Below are 19,364 nucleotides of genomic sequence, written 5' to 3'. Positions count from 1 at the left end.
GCTGTCTACCAGTGGTTTGGCATTTTTGACCCTGGGGTGCCTGATAGATTAAACAGCAGAGCTTGGCACCCCAAGCATCACTTTTGGATGAATAATGGACATAGGGCTTGGTATCATACTTAACCCTTGACCTTGGTCTGATGTTTCCTACCAATCTAAACAGCACAGAAAAGATAGTTTTTAATAACACCAAACTGAATTTGTTAATATCCTTTTTGTCTTTCATCTCTTACAGTGACTGGATTTCCAAGTGTGTGAAAAGGAAAGACTAACTTGGTGTATTTATTATAGGTGTAATAAATACAAAACTTCTCCACAGTAGAACCAGCCTATGGGCGCTGGGGAGCATAGGGCGCACAGAGTGACGTCTTATTCATTACATTTCAGATTGAGATATTTATCAAGCATCCATTCCTGTGGTTTTGTGCATGGGGGAGAAACGTCATAGAACTCGGATGAGTCCTCTGGGTCTGGTCGCTGCAGGCATGGTGATGGTCATGCCTAAAGTCAATTTCAATGTTATTCTTGGCAATTGTTTGTTGGTTCTAGAAATTGAGGTTAGCAACAGGGTAATTGATAACATAATTTTGTCTTCTAACAAAAAATAAAAATATAGGATAAGGTGTTATAAAGAACCAAATATTTGTAGAAAGCAAAGTAAAGAGTTTTTGTCTATTTTTCTTTCCCATTCAGCTCATTTAACTTAATATATTTGAGGAGGACAAACAACACATTTCTTCACACTTAATTTGGAGCCCTCAATCTTCATTCTGTTGGTTAGGACAGAATTGCTGTTTCTTAGGGAACAGCTGCCTCTGGGGATAAACAATTGAACCAAGATTTGTATGAATGTGACATTGGTAATCGCCATCAGGTGTCTGACTGTCTTGATGTGACAGCTGATATTGCTTCCTTCTGTCCTTTCTACCCTCACTGATACAGGGCATTGATGTCCGAGATGCTCCATTGAAGGAAATAAAGGTGACTAGTTCCAGAAGATTCATAGCCTCATTTAGTGTTGTGAACACGACCAAGCGGGACGCTGGGAAGTATCGTTGCATGATCCGCACGGAAGGAGGTGTCGGCATATCCAACTATGCAGAGCTGGTAGTTAAAGGTATTTAATGTGTTTTTATATGCTCAAACTGCCTATTAAAGTAGACATGCTTTCATCGTTGTTTGCTCCGTATTTGTTTATGCTCAAACTTACCCTGTCTGTTCCTGAACAGTAGTTTGGTGATAGGCTATGCGGATGGATGGCATTTTAAGCACAGATTTTGCATGTGAGCAATGTTTTTGAAAAATGTATGTGATTGATGTTGGTTTAGTAGCACACAGAGCAGTAGCTATGCTCTCATCCAGGGCTTCTGCCAGCTCTGTGTTTACCGATTACAACCTATGCATTTTTTTTTAAGGAACGAATTTTTTTCCCCTGATAGAAAAATCACTTAAAATGCAAATATTCACCAGGCGGGGTGTTTATGATATCAAGGTAGTTAATAAAATGGAGCAGCAGTATCTGTATAAAAGCCCTGTTATATCATGGGCGCTGTGTTGGTAACAGTGTCTTAGCATTCTTAAGGTCACAGTTATGCTCTGTCACTGTATTCCGTGTGGCTGAGAAATTGAGTCATTATATTCAAGAAGGTGGGAGAAAGTGGAGGGGGAATAATTTTCTTTTAGCCCATTTAATGCATCTTTTGTGAGCAGAAGAGTTTATCCCATCAAGATACCAATGTAATTTTTGGTGCCAGGTGCAATAATTTGAACTTGCATGTGCACCATGCTGCCATTTTAGACAACTTGTGACAGGCCACCCCTGTTTTTCTTGGGAGAGACAAATTTGTCTTGTTTCACCTATTTTAGTTTTCAACCCTTCAGTGGAACATGAGATTCACGTGTGATGCCACCACGCCACTTCCTCAAGGCTGTGCCTTGTATTTACAAGTTTGCTTGGCATTCCTTGGGTAAAGTTAGCAAACTTGCCTGCATCAAGGTGTCCACCAAGCTAAGGTCCATTCGCAGCAAATTTCTGTTTGCAGCCAGCTTCAAAGAGGACAGGTTTTACACCACAGCACAAGCCAAGTGGACATGGGCTATGAACGAGCCACCTCGCTCTACTGCCTTGATTGACTTGAATATAAAACTGGTAGAATAAAGATAGGGCCGACGGGAAGCTCAAAGAGAGCACATGTGGGCTGCAGAGATGGCTCAGAGGTTAAGAGCACTGTCTGTTCTCCCAGAGGTCCTGAGTTCAATTCCCAGAAACCACATGGTGGCTCACAACCATCTATAATGAGATCTGGTGCCCTCTTCTGGCCTGAAGGTGTGCATGCAGGCAGAACATTGTAAGCATAGCAATAAATAAATAAATCTTGAGAGAGAGAGAGAGAGAGAGAGAGAGAGAGAGAGAGAGAGAGAGAGAGAGAGAGAGAGAGAGAGAGAGAGAGAGAGAGAGAGAGAGAGAGAGAGAGAGAGAGAGAGAGAGAGAGAGAGAGAGAGAGAGAGAGAGAGAGAGAGAACATGTGTGTCTACAACAAGCTGATGGTAGGTGGGTATCAGCCCTGATAGAGAGGCTCACAGGGGTGTTCGTCTTGTCTGAACTAGTATCCATAATTTTCACTCGGGAATATACAACAGGACCCTACTTCCGAATTTCAAAACTGTAAAAACCAGGTCATTTATTTAGCCCCCACCCCATCCCTCTGCCACATCCGTATTGAACCCGAATGGCCAGGCGCAGCCTCCATCATAAGAGCTGGCAGGGAGCTTGGGAGGGAATCCTGCTCCAGGCTGCTGGAGTTCCTGTCTGCTCTGGCTTGCCTTGGGAGACAAGATGCTGGCCTGCCAATGACTCCACCTTGACAGTCACTCACCACAGCACTGGTGGATGCGCAGCAGAAGGAAGGACACACTCAATATTTACTTGAGTCGTATGATTTGCCACAGTGCATTTTTATGTGCAGTGAAATTTGAATTGGGCTGCCCAGGTGAATTTTTGAGCTCAAGCTTAAGATTCATAGCAGGACTGAAGTTCATCAGCGTTACACAGCCCCTACCCTGTGCCCCGCGGAAGGCTCTCTGGAGAGTCAAAGACTCAGAGAGGAAAACGGACTTCTCATGGTGGATGAAACAGCCTGGGTGCTCCCAGCTGAGGACCCCCCCCTTCTCATCCTCTTCCTCCTCTCCTCCTTCTCCCCCACCTCTCTCTGTTCCAAATACTCTTCTTTTCACTATTAGTTAGTTAACTTCCATCTTGGTGCACGTCTCTGAGATGCCTCCCCTTGTCTGAGTTACAGTTGCTGCCCTGCATCCCTGATTGGCCAGGGCCCACGTGGTGAATGCATCCTGCAAATGTGGCATCTTTTTTTTTAAGCTCCCCCTTGAGAAAGTTAACTTGTTAGAGCTACAACGAGTAACATAGAAGACTCTAGTGTGCCAGAAATCGCATAGGCAAAATGAATAAATGAGTTCTTGTTGTGTTTTTGCACCACATCTTCCTGTCCGAGGACAGCATGAGGCCCCTGGCTGATTGACAGGTTGAGCTCTGACAGCATGGGGCCCCTGGCTGATTGATAGGGTGGGCTCCGACTCCTTTGTATCTCTGCACAGTGCCAAGGCTAGTTACAGCTGCTGTGTGGTGCGCTGATGTACGTGTTCGTTTATATATCTATAACCTTATTCCCATATAGACTAAAGTTGCTCAGACTAGATTTGAATCTGCAATTGATCCTCTTCTGCATCTCTAGTAACTGGGGTACAAGCCTTTGCCACCAGGTCAGGCACATATATTGGGGATAATACACTGGGTTCTACTACTTTAATGATGTTACTTTTTTTGAGAAATGTTGCGTTAAAGCACACAGTAATCCTCATGTACAGCTGGATACCCTGTAATCTTTGGGGTACTAAGGTCTTACAAATAGGGAGACGAAGGTCTGAAGAGTCTATAAATCCCCTTAAGAAGATAAGCTAGCAGGAGATCAGCTTCTTAAGTAATGCCCAGGTCCATTCATGGCTTTAGAAAATATCCCATGTGCTGTACACAGTATCTTGGACTTGGGTAAAATATATATTTCACATATAAGTTCTATCTAACTAAATATGACATTGGCATCTGTGTGTCAGCCATTCTCAGGCATGGGTGTTGAGGCTAAGTGATGTGTTTAGATCTGTAAGTTCTCATGCCTGGTTTGATTGACAGTTAATTTGGTGGTATCTTTTTACGTGTATTATGAAGTATTTTAGTCTGCTCTAGTGGCAAAGGCCTGCATTCCAGTTATTCTGGAGGCTCACGGTGGTGGATCACAAGTTCAAGGCTTGCCTGGGCAACTTATCAAGACATTGTCTCAAAACAAAAAATATACACTGAAATTCCTCCCTTTCTCTAGCCATCCCTCCCTCCCTCCCTCTTCTGTGATTTTATTTTCAAAATTCAAATGTTGACTTATTTTTGTGATGGTTCTCTTGAATGTCTGCCCCAGCTGCCTGTGGGTCCCAGGCGAAGGTTCCATCTGATTTAGGCCATGGCTAGCTCTCAGCAATGGGGATTGAATCAGAAAATGCTCTCTGGACAAGAACCTTGCTGAAGTCATCTCTATGCTCAAATATTAGTAAGAATATCCTAAGTGAGCAGTTGGACCCTTGTCCCTGTGACCTTGTCCCCAGCTATGGCTAGAAAGGGAACTCTCAATCCTTAATGGTAGCTGGCTGCCCTTCCATCCTAGCCTACTTTTTATCATGGCTGCAACATTAGATTAGAGCTCTTTTCTGACTGAAGACAGACTGGCTGTACTATGTTTTTTTAAAAATCACATTACATGTCTTATTTAAGGAATTGCCTGTTGTTACAAATTAATTGTAAGTTAAGTGAGAACTGTTTAAACCGCAAAGCTGCCTTTGACTAAACAATGGAAAAATGTTTTACGTCACATTTGCAGTCCCTTAAATAAAACACAGTCAAAATATGTCTTAGTATGACCTGTTCTAATGAGATAATTTATAGTCAATGTGACATTTATCACATTTCAAATATGGAGACAATCAAGGACACGCCATCTTTACAGAAAGAGCAGAGAACTGACGTCAGTTTCTTTCGTAGTGGGGAGGGGGGAGGGGGGAGGTTGGTGGAGTGGGATCCACCTGCTGCTATCACAGGCACCGGCCTCAGATGATACTAGCTTTCCTATGGGTCGGGTCTCATTCAGCAGGAAGCAAAGCTGAGATTGATTGGTCATGTCTGCCCTCTGAGATGGCAAGAGGAATTGTAGCAGGCAAATCAGCATACTCGCCCGCCCGTATTTCAGTCATAGTGCAGTAAGTGAAACAAGGAAGTAACAAGAAGAAGACTGAGAAGACACAAAGTGCCTGTAGAAAACACCCACTAGATCTCATGGTTTTCTCAGATGATATATATGTAATGTTTTACATGACATCATCCATCATGTGGGTACCATTTACAGTGTCGATGACATGCAGAATTCCTTCATTGGGTGCCCAGAGGGTCATTCAACTAGCATCTAACTAATAAGGTGACAGATGATTTATAGGTAAGATGACCAGCCTGCCCCTTCTTAGACAAAGATGAAAATAACCAGCCCAATGCAGGAGACTATCCAGTTACGGGGAGTGTTTGCTATTGATTTATTCGACCTTTATCAAGCTGGGTGTGGTGTGTCCTTTGGTTCAGAGCCTCCTTCGCTGCTATGGCTTTAGTAAAGCCTTATGGACCTTATGGACAACAGCAGTGGCCCTTAATGCTCAGTGCCTCCCTGTGAGATGAGCTCATCGTGACATCTTTGGGCAAAAACGAGTCACGTCAGAAGTGGATCCTGAAGAGAGGAACCATCCTTTCTTCCTTGTTTTGAAACAATTGGGAATATAAACAGAAGCGAATTTGTCTGTGAGCTCCCTAAGTAGCCATGACTAGCTTTGGCCTACCGTCCCCCCTGCCCCCACCAATTCCACGTGCTGGGATTACAGGCATGCACCAACTCAGTTTAATGATGTGGAAAACTCTGATGCCTTTGATGATGTTGAAAAGCGCTCCAGTGAGAAGGCCGGTGATGGAGCTGCCCTGCTGTTTAAGATCTGCTTCTCAAGAGTTTCAGTGGTGACTTTAGTGACAGGAAGAAAAAACCTTTGATATAAAATATTTGTAGACATTGTGTTCCAAGGCAGGTTATAGGCACACTTACTTGAACAAGTTAGGTAGGGTTTGTCTTTGTTGTTTTGGGGATTTTGTTTTTTAAGATGGTAACTCACGTAGTCCAGGCTAACTTCAAACTTGCTGATAACTCTGAAGATTGCTTTCAGCTTCTGATCTTCTAGCCTGTGGCTACAGAGTGCTGAAATTCCAGATGTGCACCACTACGGCCGCTGTGCGGCATGCTAGGGTTCAAACCCAGGGCCTCTTGCGTGTTAGGAAGCCTCTCCACCAACTGAGCCACATCCTTGCCTCTTTTTTGTTCCCTTTCTCCCTCGAGACAGTGTCTTGTTCTCGAACATTCAGGTTCAAGGGAGCCTCCTGCCTCTTTCCCAAGTAGCTGAGAATACAGGTGTCCAGCTCAGGTTAGCTTTGTTTTTATTTATTTATTTTATGTGTGTTAGTGTTTTTTTTTCTCACATGTATATATGTACACCATGGACAATCATAAGGCATTAGGTCCCCAGATCTCCTGGAACCTAGATGGTTGTGAGCGACCACGTGAGTACCGGAGATCAAATCCAGGTTGGCTGTAAGAGGAGTAATAAGTACTTGTAAACACTGAGCCGTAAGGTTTGAATGTTGTTTAAATCATTAACGCTCTCTGCATACGCCTATTTAACAGCACAAATTCCCTCTCAACAGTTCAATGGTGAATCTTGAATATCATCTGCTCTGTCATTATGGGTGCGTGTTTCCACCAAATACCAAAGCAACTAAAAGATCGCTCTCTGGTGTGCTTTCAGAACCACCTGTTCCCATTGCTCCACCCCAGCTGGCCTCCGTTGGAGCAACCTATCTGTGGATACAGCTCAATGCCAACTCCATCAACGGGGATGGACCCATTGTGGCCCGTGAGGTCGAGTACTGCACAGCCAGTGGGAGCTGGAATGACAGGCAGCCAGTGGATTCCACGAGTTACAAAATTGGGCACCTTGACCCAGACACGGAGTATGAGATCAGCGTGCTCCTCACCAGGCCGGGGGAGGGTGGCACCGGGTCCCCTGGGCCAGCTCTGAGGACAAGAACCAAGTGTGCTGGTGAGTACCTGGCGTCATTTGACTTGTGGTCATGGTCTCTCATGGTGCTGGCATCAGTGTTGGATCCCACAGTTGGATCACGTGTTTTTACAGCGCTGCCTGTATTCCGCGTCGGGATAAAAATAAAAATACTCCTAAAGGTAAATCATAAGTTAACAGTGAACATTAGCCCCTGTGACTTCAAGACCTACTCTCTCTCAATTGTCTCTACCTCTCTTCATGATTTACATCTTGCTCTGGGTCCCACATGATACTGCAATGGTCCCTAGGGCTCACAGAGGCCAGCTACATCACTGATGTCTGCTAATGGTCAGGCACTTCTTCCAGTATCTCTGTTTTATGTTTGTAGCTTATGTTCTCATCACCCAAGGGCAGTGCCACGGAGTGAGAGATTCTCTCATAGAGTTTGAAAGCTGTTTTTATTGATGGGTGTGTGAGGCGTGGCTTCTGGCCAGTGACTGGGAGTTTGTAAGAGAGAGAGACTTGTGGACTGTGTGTATTCTTGGACTCTTGAATTACAAAGTATCGATTGTGCCAAAGCCGTTCTGAAAGTTACGTAGAAGAAGGCTGATGGGCAGCAAAACGTAGCATTCATGAGAGAATCCCATACCACACACAGTGGCTTGTGAGTGACGCCTGTCAGGGACGACAGGAAATGCTTTGTAGACGTTGCCCAGCGCTCTTCACAGTGGGCACGAGGCCTTGGTTGAATGATGTGCTGGGGGGGAGGAGAGGTCATGGAGTTGGATGGAGTCACTTAATGCTTTTGATAGTGTCAGTGAAGAAGACACAATCGAGGTTTCATTTGTCACCTGAGTTTTCAAAGGCTGGTGGGTGCTCTCAGGGCCTCCCAGTCATACAGTCAAAAAGCCTTGGATCCGAAACATTCAGATAAAAATTATATCCGTGGTAAATGTGTACAAACATTTCCTGCACTTCAATCTCTGAACAATAGTTTCTATCAGCCATTTGCACAGTATTTACATTATGGTGGATATTGTGTGCGGTAGAAAAGGGTTATCATGTGTGCTGAGGGTCATCTGAGGATTTTCTTGTTCTTGAGGATCCTAGAGGCGTAGCCCCCCCAAAAAAGCCCACTGAAGCTGTATCACCTGACTATCTGTTAATAGTAGAAGTGTGTGTGTGTGTGTGTGTGTGTGTGTGTGTGTGTGTGTACACAGTTGAATGTGTGTACAGTTATGTGTGCATGATTGGCGTATATGCAGTTCTATATCCATATGCAATTGTGTATGTATTTGTATATATATGTGTGTATATGCAGTTGCTCTGTGTGTTTGTGTGTACACAGGGGTGTGTATCTGTGTGTGTGTGTGTGTGTGTGTGTGTGTGTGTGGCTCGTAAGCCACATCTGGTCACGCGTCACCATGCCTGTTTTTCCCCCAGTGGGTGTGGGACTGAGCTGGGTCCTCATCTTGTGCAACAAGCACTTCACCAGTTGAGCTGTCCTCTCGGTCCCACGAAGCCGGTGAACTTTAATGGTTGCGCCTGTTTATAGTTTTATTTGGACAATCCTCGTTGGATAATGGCAGTACTCGCAGGAATTTTTTTTTCTTTAAAAATTAATGGTGGCACACGCTTCTAATCCCAGCATTTGGGAGGGAGGCAGAGGTAAGCAGATCACTGTGAGTTTGTACATAGTGAGTTCCAGGGCTTACGTGGTGAGACCTTGACTCAGAAAAGAAAAAGAAAGGCAGTTTGTATTAGGCAGCGGGGCCAGTACAGTGCTCGTCCCAGGATGTCAGCTGAGGGCTCTGGGATGGCCCTGCTTCTGCGGGACCTGCGTCTGGACCTTCTGAAGAACTTGCTCCACTCGCTTCCTTCAGGCATCTGTGTTAAAATGGGATCTGTTTGTTCAGACTAGGCCTTCCTGAGGCTTGGCCATCGGTTCTAGAAATTTCCTAACTCTTTCTCAGCTTGGCTTCTCTTGCCTAACCCTCCACACCCCGGTCACTTGCTCTATACATGATTTTACTTTTGTGAAACTCTCATCATATCATATGCTGTAATGGAGACACTGGCTTTGCATAGCATTGCCAACAGTGGGGCTTTTAGCAGTACAAATGGTAATATTTTAATAATTCATGGAAGTGGTGACATGATTTTACATTTGTGCAACACTTCACATTTCATAATTTTTATTAATTGAAATAGAATTATATCATATCGCCTCTCTTTCCTTCCTTCAGCCCCTCCCTCAAACTTCTCCCATGCCCCCATTCTCAAGTTGAAAGTCCCTTTTCCTTAAGTGTATGTGTGCACTAATATATGTTATATATTAGTATTAAATATATATACTATGTGTATGTATGTATTATGGTACATATACAATACTAATATACTATAAATATAACTTTTAGCTCTGCTTTCATTGTATGAGTGTATACGGTTTCAAGGCTGACCGCTGTGCAGTGGACCGCGAGCCTGGGTCTCAGCCCTGAGAGAAACTAATTCCCCTCTCCCAGTAGGCAGTAGTCACTCCATGAAAGTCTCCCCCTTCCACACTACCATGTCCATTGGTGCTGCCATTGTTCTAGCCTTGTTTGCACAGCCATTTCTGAGCGAGAAGAATTAGGAGCAGCCTGCGTGCTGTGCAGGCTCCTCCCATCTCTCCACCCTCTCCTCCAGAATATCCCCTCAATATAGAGTCAGGAGCTGTGATGTAGGTGTGCGTAGTGGGGATGGGTTATCCACCAACCCACTTATCTCCGGAGCTGTGGTTTTCAATCCCATTTGCTGTGAAAAGAGGTTTCTTTGATGAAAGGTGGCAGCTACTCTTATCTGGGGTCATAAGGATAGGATTGAAACCATGGTAAGGAATCATGCTGTTCCAGAAAAGTGGTGGTAGTGGATTATTCTCCAAGGCATCCCATGACCTCACTGGACCAAGAGCCTGGCTAGGTTTCCCTCCTGTAGGGTGAGCCCTAAGTCCATTTAGACAGCTGTTGCTTGCAGATGACTTGTGAGTGTCAAGTTTTGCACCTTTGTAAATATCTTGCCATGCTGGTAATTGTTGTGGTTCATAGGTGTTGCATATGGTAGGAATGTTTGGCTGTTTTCCTCTCTTGGCACCTTACACAGTACTTCCTAGAACCATGACAGCTGGACCATGGGAAAGGAGCTTTGGGGTCAGGACCAGCTGGAGTCTCCCAACATGTGTGTTTAAGTGTGTGGTGTCTTCAGCAATCGGGGTTCACCCTCATTCTCTGGAAGGCAAACAGAGGCCACATTGATAATCTGTATTATTAGGGAGTCATTTAGACCACCCACACCAGCTGTTTAAAAGTAAAAAATGGAAAGACATCATGTGTGCATGGATGGGTAGAGTTAAGGTTATGAAAATGGCTGTCCCACCAAAGACCATTTACAGACTTAATGCAATCCTAACTACAACATTCCTCACAGAAATAGAAAAAAAAAAAATCCTAAAGTTCTTATGGAACCAGACAAGATCGTGAATAGACGAAGCAATCCTGACCAGAAAAGAATAATTCTAGGGGGAATATAATTCCAGACTTCAAGAAATATTATAGAACTTTAATTATGAAATCAATATGGTATCAACACAGAAGAGACATATAGATCAATGAGATACAATAGAAGACCCAGACATAAGTACTCATAACTACTGCGATCTGATATTTGATAAAGTCAAAAACACTGGAGGAGAGACAGCATCTCCAACAAACGGTGCTAGGGAAACTGGATGTCCATATGCAGAGTGAAACTTGACCCATATCTATCGTCCTCCAGAAAAATTAGACCCAAGTAGATCGAATACTTCAATTTGAAACCCGAAACACCAAAACTGCTGGGGAAAAACCCATAGATAGTACCCTACAAGATACAAGTGAAGAAAGGGACTTTGCGAACAGGGATATTTCCCAAGGATTTAAGGCCAACAACTAACAGTTGGGACCTCATAAAACTTCTACACAGCCAAGAAAACAATCAGTTGAGTGAAGGAAAGGGCCACAGAATGTGCTTGCCAGCTACATATCTGGCAGAGGCTTAGCTTCCAGAATAGACAAAACAACTCAGAGAACAAAGCCAAGGAAACAAATGACCCATTTAAAAAAAAAAAACTGGACTAGGACTAGGGGTCTAGTCAGAACGCTTCGCAGAAGACATAAAAATGCCAAGAAGCACATCAGGAACTGCCCATCGTCCTTGGCCAGCAGAGAAAAGCAAACTAAAACAACTTTGAGATTTTATTTTACCCGAGTCAGAATGGCTAAGATCACAAAGCTACTGATGACAAACAGATGTAAGGAAAGAGGAACCCTCGATCACTGTTGGTGGGAGAGAAAATGGGGGCCGCCACTATGGAAATCAGAGCAGAGATGTCTCTAAAGGCCAAAAGTAAAATGACCACGTGACCCAGCTACATTACTCCTCGGCAAACGCCCAAAGGACTCAACATTCTCCTCCAGGTACTTGGCCAGCTACCATCATTGCTGCTCTATGCACAACAGCTAAGAAATGGAAGTGGTCTAAAACATCCTCCAACAGATGGACGGATAACAAACACGTGGTACCACCGTGTAGTCCATGGAATACTATTCAGCTGTAAAGAATGAAATCACGAGATTTGCAGGTAAACGGATGGAACTAGAAATGATCATATTGCGTGAGGCAAGCTAAAACAGAAAGACAAACACCACAGATTTTTGTCTGCACTTCCCAGTTTCTCAGATGTGAGTAGACAACATGAAATAACCACAGAAGCCAGCGAAGCATAACGGATCCGTGGGAAGGCAGGCTTTAGAGAGGAACTGCGGGATACGGGTGATATGAAGTGGGCAGTAGAATCTGAGGGACCGTAACTGGGGGGGGTGGGGGGAGGCAGAGAGGCCAATGCCATGGAGGAGGGAGGACAGATAAGGCTGTTTGAAAAAAAAAACATCAAGGAGTAATGCTGTTTTATATTGGCTGGTATTGTTTTTCAAAAGCGGGTTTGCTTTCAGAGAGGTTGTCTGTTTTACATGTGTCTTCTGAAGTATCCAAAGTGGACCCCCTGTTCCTCATGTGGAGATACAGCATCCCTCATGATACCCTGTCCACTTCCAAGGATGCTGTCTAAGAAATAACTTCATCCTTATTTGAAGCAGATCTGTTTAAAGCACGGAATGTACCATCTCCCTCTCCTTAAGATGGGAGAAGACACCTGATCTGTCTCATTGCCATCATGGCCCCGCCCACTGAACATTTCAGGCACCCTTTTTTTCCTCTTGGCGTTGTACCAGAACACTCGGCTATTGACACATCTCTGCATGTGTGTCCCTTGATTGTAACGCGTGCGTATATTTTCAGGAAGCCTTTGATGGCTCTGCGGGGTGTGTAAATGTATAGCTTTCAGAGAGACAGGGAGTCTTCTGCAGGAGATTGGCAATCCCTTTGAAGAAATGAAAACCCATTTTCAACTGGTATTTCCATGCTGGCACAGGTCTCCAAAAGAATTAATCCTCAGCTGGGGAAGGCAGTCTAATAACAAGCAACCTCATCTGCTCTGCCTGCTGCCTGCCCATGAGGCTCTGCCTGGTGTGGGCTCCTAGTGTGTCAAGCGCTGACAGAGAATGCTTTTTGAAAAGGCTGCAATTGAGCGAGTCGACCTGAGAAAATAGAAGGAAGTATGTTAGGTGAGAGAGTTGAAGTTAGAAATAAGAGAGGAGGCATGTTAGGTGGGTGAAGAAATTGAAGTCACGAGACTCTTTGCTGTAAGAAGCAAGACGGCTCACCCGTTCTTGACCCGAGGCTTTTGAGCAAATGCGCAATTTAGCCTGGTGGAGCTGTGGGTGATCTGTGTGGTGTTCTAGAAAAAGACCAAGGGGAGAAGACGACTGATGTCACAGTTATAGACTCAAAGCTTGATATTGACGCAGAGTAGCATTCGTGTGGCTCGTGGGCACTAACAGTGTTTACGAAGAGAGTCACCAGCCTTCTGGAACCTTGAGCCTGACAGCCTTCCCCAGTGGTGTGTGGAAATGTGCTGGGACAGCTTGGGGGTGAAACTGACAGAGTGAGGAATAGAAGGGACGGAAGGGCATTGGCTCATCTGGTTGAAATAGGCAAGAATGTTAATGTACAATGAGGGCAGTGCTGAACAGAAGCTTATATGAAGGGGCTTTTGGGGGTGTGGCACTTCATATCATCTATATATAATTGAGTTGGGACCCCAATATTCAGTGCGATTGTTTCTGACCCCTGCATTTTCAAAGACAGCACAAAGGCACTGGTGCCCAGAGGGTTACAGACCCAAGGCTGACGGTGCAGAAAGGATGACAAGACAAGGTACCTTACACGGTGGGCTGAGATTGTGTCACAGAGAGTTTCCTGGGGCTGGTTTGTTCATCCAGAACCTGACATTGTAGAGTGTAAGTCCCAAGTTCAAAATGACAGAGCTGGCCTGACCTCGACGATTTCACCAAACAAATCCTGCGATTCACTGACTTGTTACTCTGTGTCTCGGGAAGTGATCCATCATCTGTTTCTGTCCTTTAGATCTTCCAATTCCATTTTGACTTTATTCTTGCCCAAGAGCCTCCTGAGCGTACTTGTCATGCTCTGAACACTAGTGACGGTCCGTAGTGACCTTTCCAAAGGCTCGAGGTGGGGGTGACACGGTTACATTTTATCATGACTACATGGGTAGCATTTGAAGGCTGTCTCCTACCCTGGGATTCGCTACCTGAGTTTTGTGTGACCCTTGCACTTTGTGGGTGAACTCACAATGTGAGTGTTTACCACAGCCTACCTCATTCGTTGCCATCTGACCGAGTTGAGCTGGCAGTGCTGCAGCTGGACCTGTAGTCATAGGAAAGCCACTGTACCCCACAAGGTAAAAAGCTGGTTGGCAACTGTGTTACATATCCTACAGTGTTACTGCAAAGGGATTGCTTTCTGATGCCTTTCTGATGTGGACCAAGTGCATAGAACAGGGCTGTAACTGTAGCAACCAGTCAATCAAAGTGCACTGCTATTTGTTTTAACCATCCAACTCTTTAATGTGTGTGTGTGTGTGTGTGTGTGTGTGTGTGTGTGTGTGCGCGCGCGTGTGTGTGCATGTGTGTGTGTGAGACAGCGGCCACTGAACCCGGGGCCTCACACACATTTGGTAAGTATTTATCACTGGGCTCTATACCCTTCTCCCTTTTTACTTTTATCTTGATGCATAGTTTCATTAAGTTGCCCGGGCTGGTCTTGAACTTGCCACCTTCTTGCTTCAGCTTCCTCAGAAGCTGGGATTACAGGCCTGCACCACCAGGCCACTCCTTAACTTTCTCACTCAAAAGACTCTGATGTTGAGGACCTGAATTTGTTACCCGAGATCTTACAGATGTGTTTCCCTTATGAGGCATCTAAAACCTGAGGACTATTGTTTGGTAGGTCAAGGGCTCACAGGACTGACTGCCTGGAGTTGAGTATTATATAACTTATGGATCACATCTGTCATGGTAGGAAACCATTTGCTGTAGCCAATCCCTGTGTTTCAGTGCCTGTGATGTGTTGAGCTCTGCCCTGTCATGACACCTGTCATGTTGACACTCATGAAACTGTATTTAACTTGATCCCCGCTTTGTGTCCACCCTGCTCCCCATGGTGTACGGAAACATGGTCATCACCAAGTCACAGCTCTGCACAGATCTGTGTAGCGTCTCTCCAGAGTGTTGGCTTTTTATATTTCTGGCAGTTGCTCCCGAGCAGAGGCACAGGCTCTCCACGTGTGCGTGTCCAGCCACTCGGTTCCTCTGCTACGACCCATTTCTTCATCCCCAAACAGGGGCCCCGGGTCTTGCTCCAGACCATCAGAAGTGTGTGTGTGACGATCAGCTTATGTCCTTATCTGTAAGGCTCTTTCAGAATAACAAAGTGTCCTACCTGTGCGTGTCACATTTTCAAAGACAAGCAGAGTGGAGAGCTGGCTTCGTTATAACTTTACACTCCCAGTCGTTTCCCTGCTCTGCGGCTCATCCATAGTTGGATAACCTCAGAGACTTAGAGTCACTTCAGCATCCAGTCAGACAGGGTGGATTTTAGTTTGTTATTTCTGCTACAGCATATTATACTTGTAGGATTGGGAGCTTCCTTTTTGCCCCAGGCCACTCAGTAATAGGTACTTGGGAGAGTGAAATGGGGGACATTGTGAGATCACAGCAGACTTTGTGGGTGTTTTATTTGAGGATATCACTTTTTATGTGTCCCGGTTATTGTGGCTGTGGCTAAATGACTTGCTAATAACTCACCTCAGAAGTTAAGGGATGATAGTCACGTGACAAAGGAACAGTTAGGATTGGTAGGGTAGAAGAAAGCTGCAATCGAGAGTCCTTGGGATCAATATAACTACACATATTTGAAAAAAAATAATTACAACTTTAAAAGCACTCCTATTTCTTTGAGTGTCATGCGTTGTGGCAAACACAGAGAGAAAAAGACTGTTCATTTTAGGGTCATATAGTTGGGGTGCTGGAGGAATGGGGTAAACGCATATGCATTTAAAGGCACATATAGTAAAATATGGCATCAGGTAGCAAGAACTGCTGTAAAGACAGAGGAAGAGGGCAGTTTTTCTTCTTCATGGTAGTAAAATACACAAAATGTAACACTTGCCGTCTTAACTGGGTCTGATGTCCACTTTGCTCCGGTCCAGTTGAGTCTATTTGACTAAGCTCTCGAGTTGTTCATCGCTCATACTTATACTGGCCCCTGCTCACACATGGTCCACACTGGCCCCTGCTCACACGTGGTCCACACTGGCCCCTGCTCACACGTGGTCCACACTGGCCCCTGCTGCGCCTGCAGCCGCCATTCTGCCTTTGTCTCTGACTTGTCCACTCAGCATAGCTCCCTGCTCCAGCCACCCTGTCACATGCATTGGTTGTGCCTCTCAGGCTCTCTGATCATTATGGGTTTATTTTTCCTCCTACAGGATTTTTTATGAACCACTCCCAAGTTGCTAGGCACTGACTTTGGCTTTTAATTAAGTTAATCATTCTCAGCTTAAAAGTATACCTTCATGACTTAGATAAATGTCAATGGGTCAAGCACAGGCTGCTGTCTGAGTGGAGTGGAAACGCAGGCACGAGTGCTGGAAGTGTGCTGTGTCGCCATGTGAGAGGCTCCTTCTGGAGAGTTAAGGGTGAGGCATGCAAGAGGGGAGCGTTTCTTCTCTTCCTAATCTGTTACTCTATACTAGTAAGAAGAGTGTGTGAAGTAAGGGGAGTGTGAATTGTCATGCTTCCTTGCATAGATACACATACGGGGTTTTTTCCTTATATGGGGTTGGTTCAAGTTTTTATATAATTGCAATGAGAACTTTGGACTTTCTACATTAAAACTTGTTTCTTTGGCAACACGGTGCTACCTAGCTTGACTACATACGTACTCGTCATCTGCACAGTATGGAGTGGGTCACCTGTGGAAGTCCTCAGCCTGAGGGAAGCTAGTGCACAGCCTGAGGCGCTATGTGGTTTAGTCTCTCCCCTGCTTTCCACAACGGCTCTTGTCCTGTTGTACCAGAATGTTTATATTTCTGTATAGTTGTTTTGAGCCCTTGACATGTCTTCTGGTGGACAAACCACAAGCAAGAGGACAGCGTCCCTTCAGGGCTGGACTCAGCATTCCAACACTGGCAAGTTTGCTCTTGCTACGTACCGTGTGAGAGCCTAGTGGCTTCTCTTGTGTGGTCTCATCAGTGTTTTCATCAGTGTGCCTCGTGTGGTGACACGGTCTCCGGTACTGGCCCTCCTCTGCGTGTCAGGAGATTTGGTAATGCTAGTTTTGAATTCGTGCCCTGTGTTGTCCTGACACTAGGGCAACTGTTAAAATACACACGGTGAGATTTGCATGATGGAAACGAGTCACAGTGGGTTTCCAGCAGGCGGTGACGTCAACAAAAGTCAAACTTCACTTTGCTGTAGTCCCCCTGCAGGCCTCTCTCTGCTCATCGTCCTTAGCCCTTCCTTGGGGGAGAAAAGCTGATCTTCAGTTAAGACCCTGTAAAAATTAGATTTGTCTTCCTCAAATGAAGAAAGGCTGGCTTGTTTGCTGTTATCAGTTGTCACCCCCATTACAGTGTGTTTTGGGGCCCTGTATTCCTGACCCCTTAGGATTTGGGGGCAGATAAGAGCTAATTTACTTATGGCTGTTCCACAGGACAGATAAAGACCAATGACCTAATTGAACAGAACAGAATTTATTTTTAATTTGAGTTTATTTGCCAGGGGAAAAGAAATTAAAGGTGTTCTAATTCTTAAATGGCTCTGCCAAAGGGCAACATGTTTTTAGTGCATTTATAACACATTAAACCATTAAGAACCTTTTTAAATAATCAGCACTAAAGGAGCATTAGGAGGAATCTCTCTATTAGAATGCAGTTGTAAACACTCCGCTTTGGGTGGCCGGTCAGGCCAAGATTCACGATGCAGGATGGACCAGACCCTTCCTTACAGTTGCTCCTGTCCCAGAGACTTGCACTAACACTTCCTTCCATCTGTATCTGGCAGGAATGCCAGTGCAGTGGAGCAATGGGCCAACCCTAGCGACTCTGTAGGAAAGGCATGGGTGCTCCTTGCACAAGCATAGAACGACCCGGTGGTTACTCTTGGAGTTACTCTGCAAAGGCCATGTCAGGTCTCTGCAGGTGTCAAGAGACCACTTGCCTCCCCACAACGAGCACGGTAAACTCCTGAGCTCCCTCTGTGCTGGTCTCAAAGCCCCAGAAGACTGCTTCCTATGTAGCTTAGAATAAACTGAAGGGTTAGAGAAAACGGAGGAGCCAGGCACAGGTAGGGGCTCCCGAGGCCTGATGCTTCTGCGTTGGGTAGTGTGACACTGGAGGAAACCACAGAGCTCTCGCAGGCTGGCTTTGATATGTCCGTCTGTTGGAGCCGTACTTGCCCAGATGTCTTCTGGTGGTTAGATTCTAACAGGCTACTGTGACAGGACCACTGTAGTTCTTCCTTCGCTGAGGAGCAGCTGTAATGTGGTGAGTGTGGGCCTAGGACGAGCAGGGTGTTTGAGAGTGGTTCCATTTTCTGTAGTAATATTGTCTAGGAAAAGAAGATTTGCATTTGGACTGAGGCTGGTTAGCCCTTTACCTCCAGGCCTGCCCAGGGAATGACATAAGAGATCGTTACTTTTGGTTTAGGACAAGGAGTTTTAAAGACATTTGAAATCAATATGTTGGAGTCTGGGACAAGAGAGCCCTCCCTATCCCAGAGTCCACTTTCACCAAGACTAAGCAGCACTTGATGGCTCCTGTTGGAGAACACGGTACACGCACACCTCATGGCACTCGTACACCTCACAGTGGATGGTGGCAGGGAAGGGACGCTGGTGACCTGACTTCCCTCCAGTGGGTCTCCCTATCCAAGGTTCCACTACCCCCTCAGTAACACCTGGGACTGGGGACCAAGCCGTGAAGACACAGACCACTGGTGACTATTTCAGATCTAAACTATAAGGACATCCTCAAGATGAGTTCTGTCTGTGAGATTTTGGGCCATCTACATCGTTTCTAAACCATACATTTGGCAAGAGGAAGATTGGCAACCAAACGCTTCATGTTCAGGTCACAGCAAATGCTTTAGCTGTTTGTAAGCCTTTTACTATCCTGGGCGTCCACGCATAACTATTTTTGCTGCATACTTGTGGTTTTGGGTGGAGTTGGAACGTAATTCACCCTTATGAATTGTCATGGGTTTGTTTTTTTTTTTAATTCCGCCATGGCCTTTGTGAACATCTAGGAAGGACCATGTTCTGCTGGGGGACTGTCGTTTCAGTCTGGTTGGCTGGATGTGAGGCCTGCTTCTGACCCTAAGAGCTGTTTCCCTGTTCCTGAGCCTGCCTCCTGTTACTGCTGGTCTGTACCAGTACCAGGCGCTTCTCATCAAGAGTGGGAACATTTCATTTGCTGATGCCCAGAAGTACTTGACTGTGTAACCTAGTGACCTGGTGAGTCCAGCATAGACCTGCTGCCAAACTCTGCTCGGTAAATAGAGTTGTTCCATGCTATGACTGAGGTCACATTCCAGTAAAGCCTTTAAAGTCTAGGAAGCTGAGTGACAGGGTTTGTTTGATGTACATATATTAGATTTCATTTT

General features: G+C 45.3%; 1 protein-coding gene across 7 annotated transcripts in view; it reads left to right on the top strand.

Annotated features, from left to right (window-relative positions):
* The window catches only part of PTPRM (protein tyrosine phosphatase receptor type M), a 687,660-nt gene that overhangs the window by 318,363 nt on the left and 349,933 nt on the right, over positions 1-19,364 (top strand). For all 7 annotated transcript variants that reach the window (XM_084778137.1, XM_084778138.1, XM_084778136.1 and 4 more), the window contains exons 6-7: positions 943-1,117; positions 6,952-7,245. In XM_084778137.1, the coding sequence (XP_084634263.1) occupies positions 943-1,117; positions 6,952-7,245 (469 nt within the window). The remainder of the gene's footprint in view (positions 1-942; positions 1,118-6,951; positions 7,246-19,364) is intronic.

Source organism: Acomys minous (assembly GCF_964271855.1).
Source record: "Acomys minous genome assembly, chromosome: 4".
Classification (NCBI taxonomy): Eukaryota; Metazoa; Chordata; class Mammalia; order Rodentia; family Muridae; genus Acomys; species Acomys minous.
The sequence above is the reverse complement of the archived record's forward strand: the minus strand, read 5'-3'. Positions and strand labels throughout refer to the sequence as shown.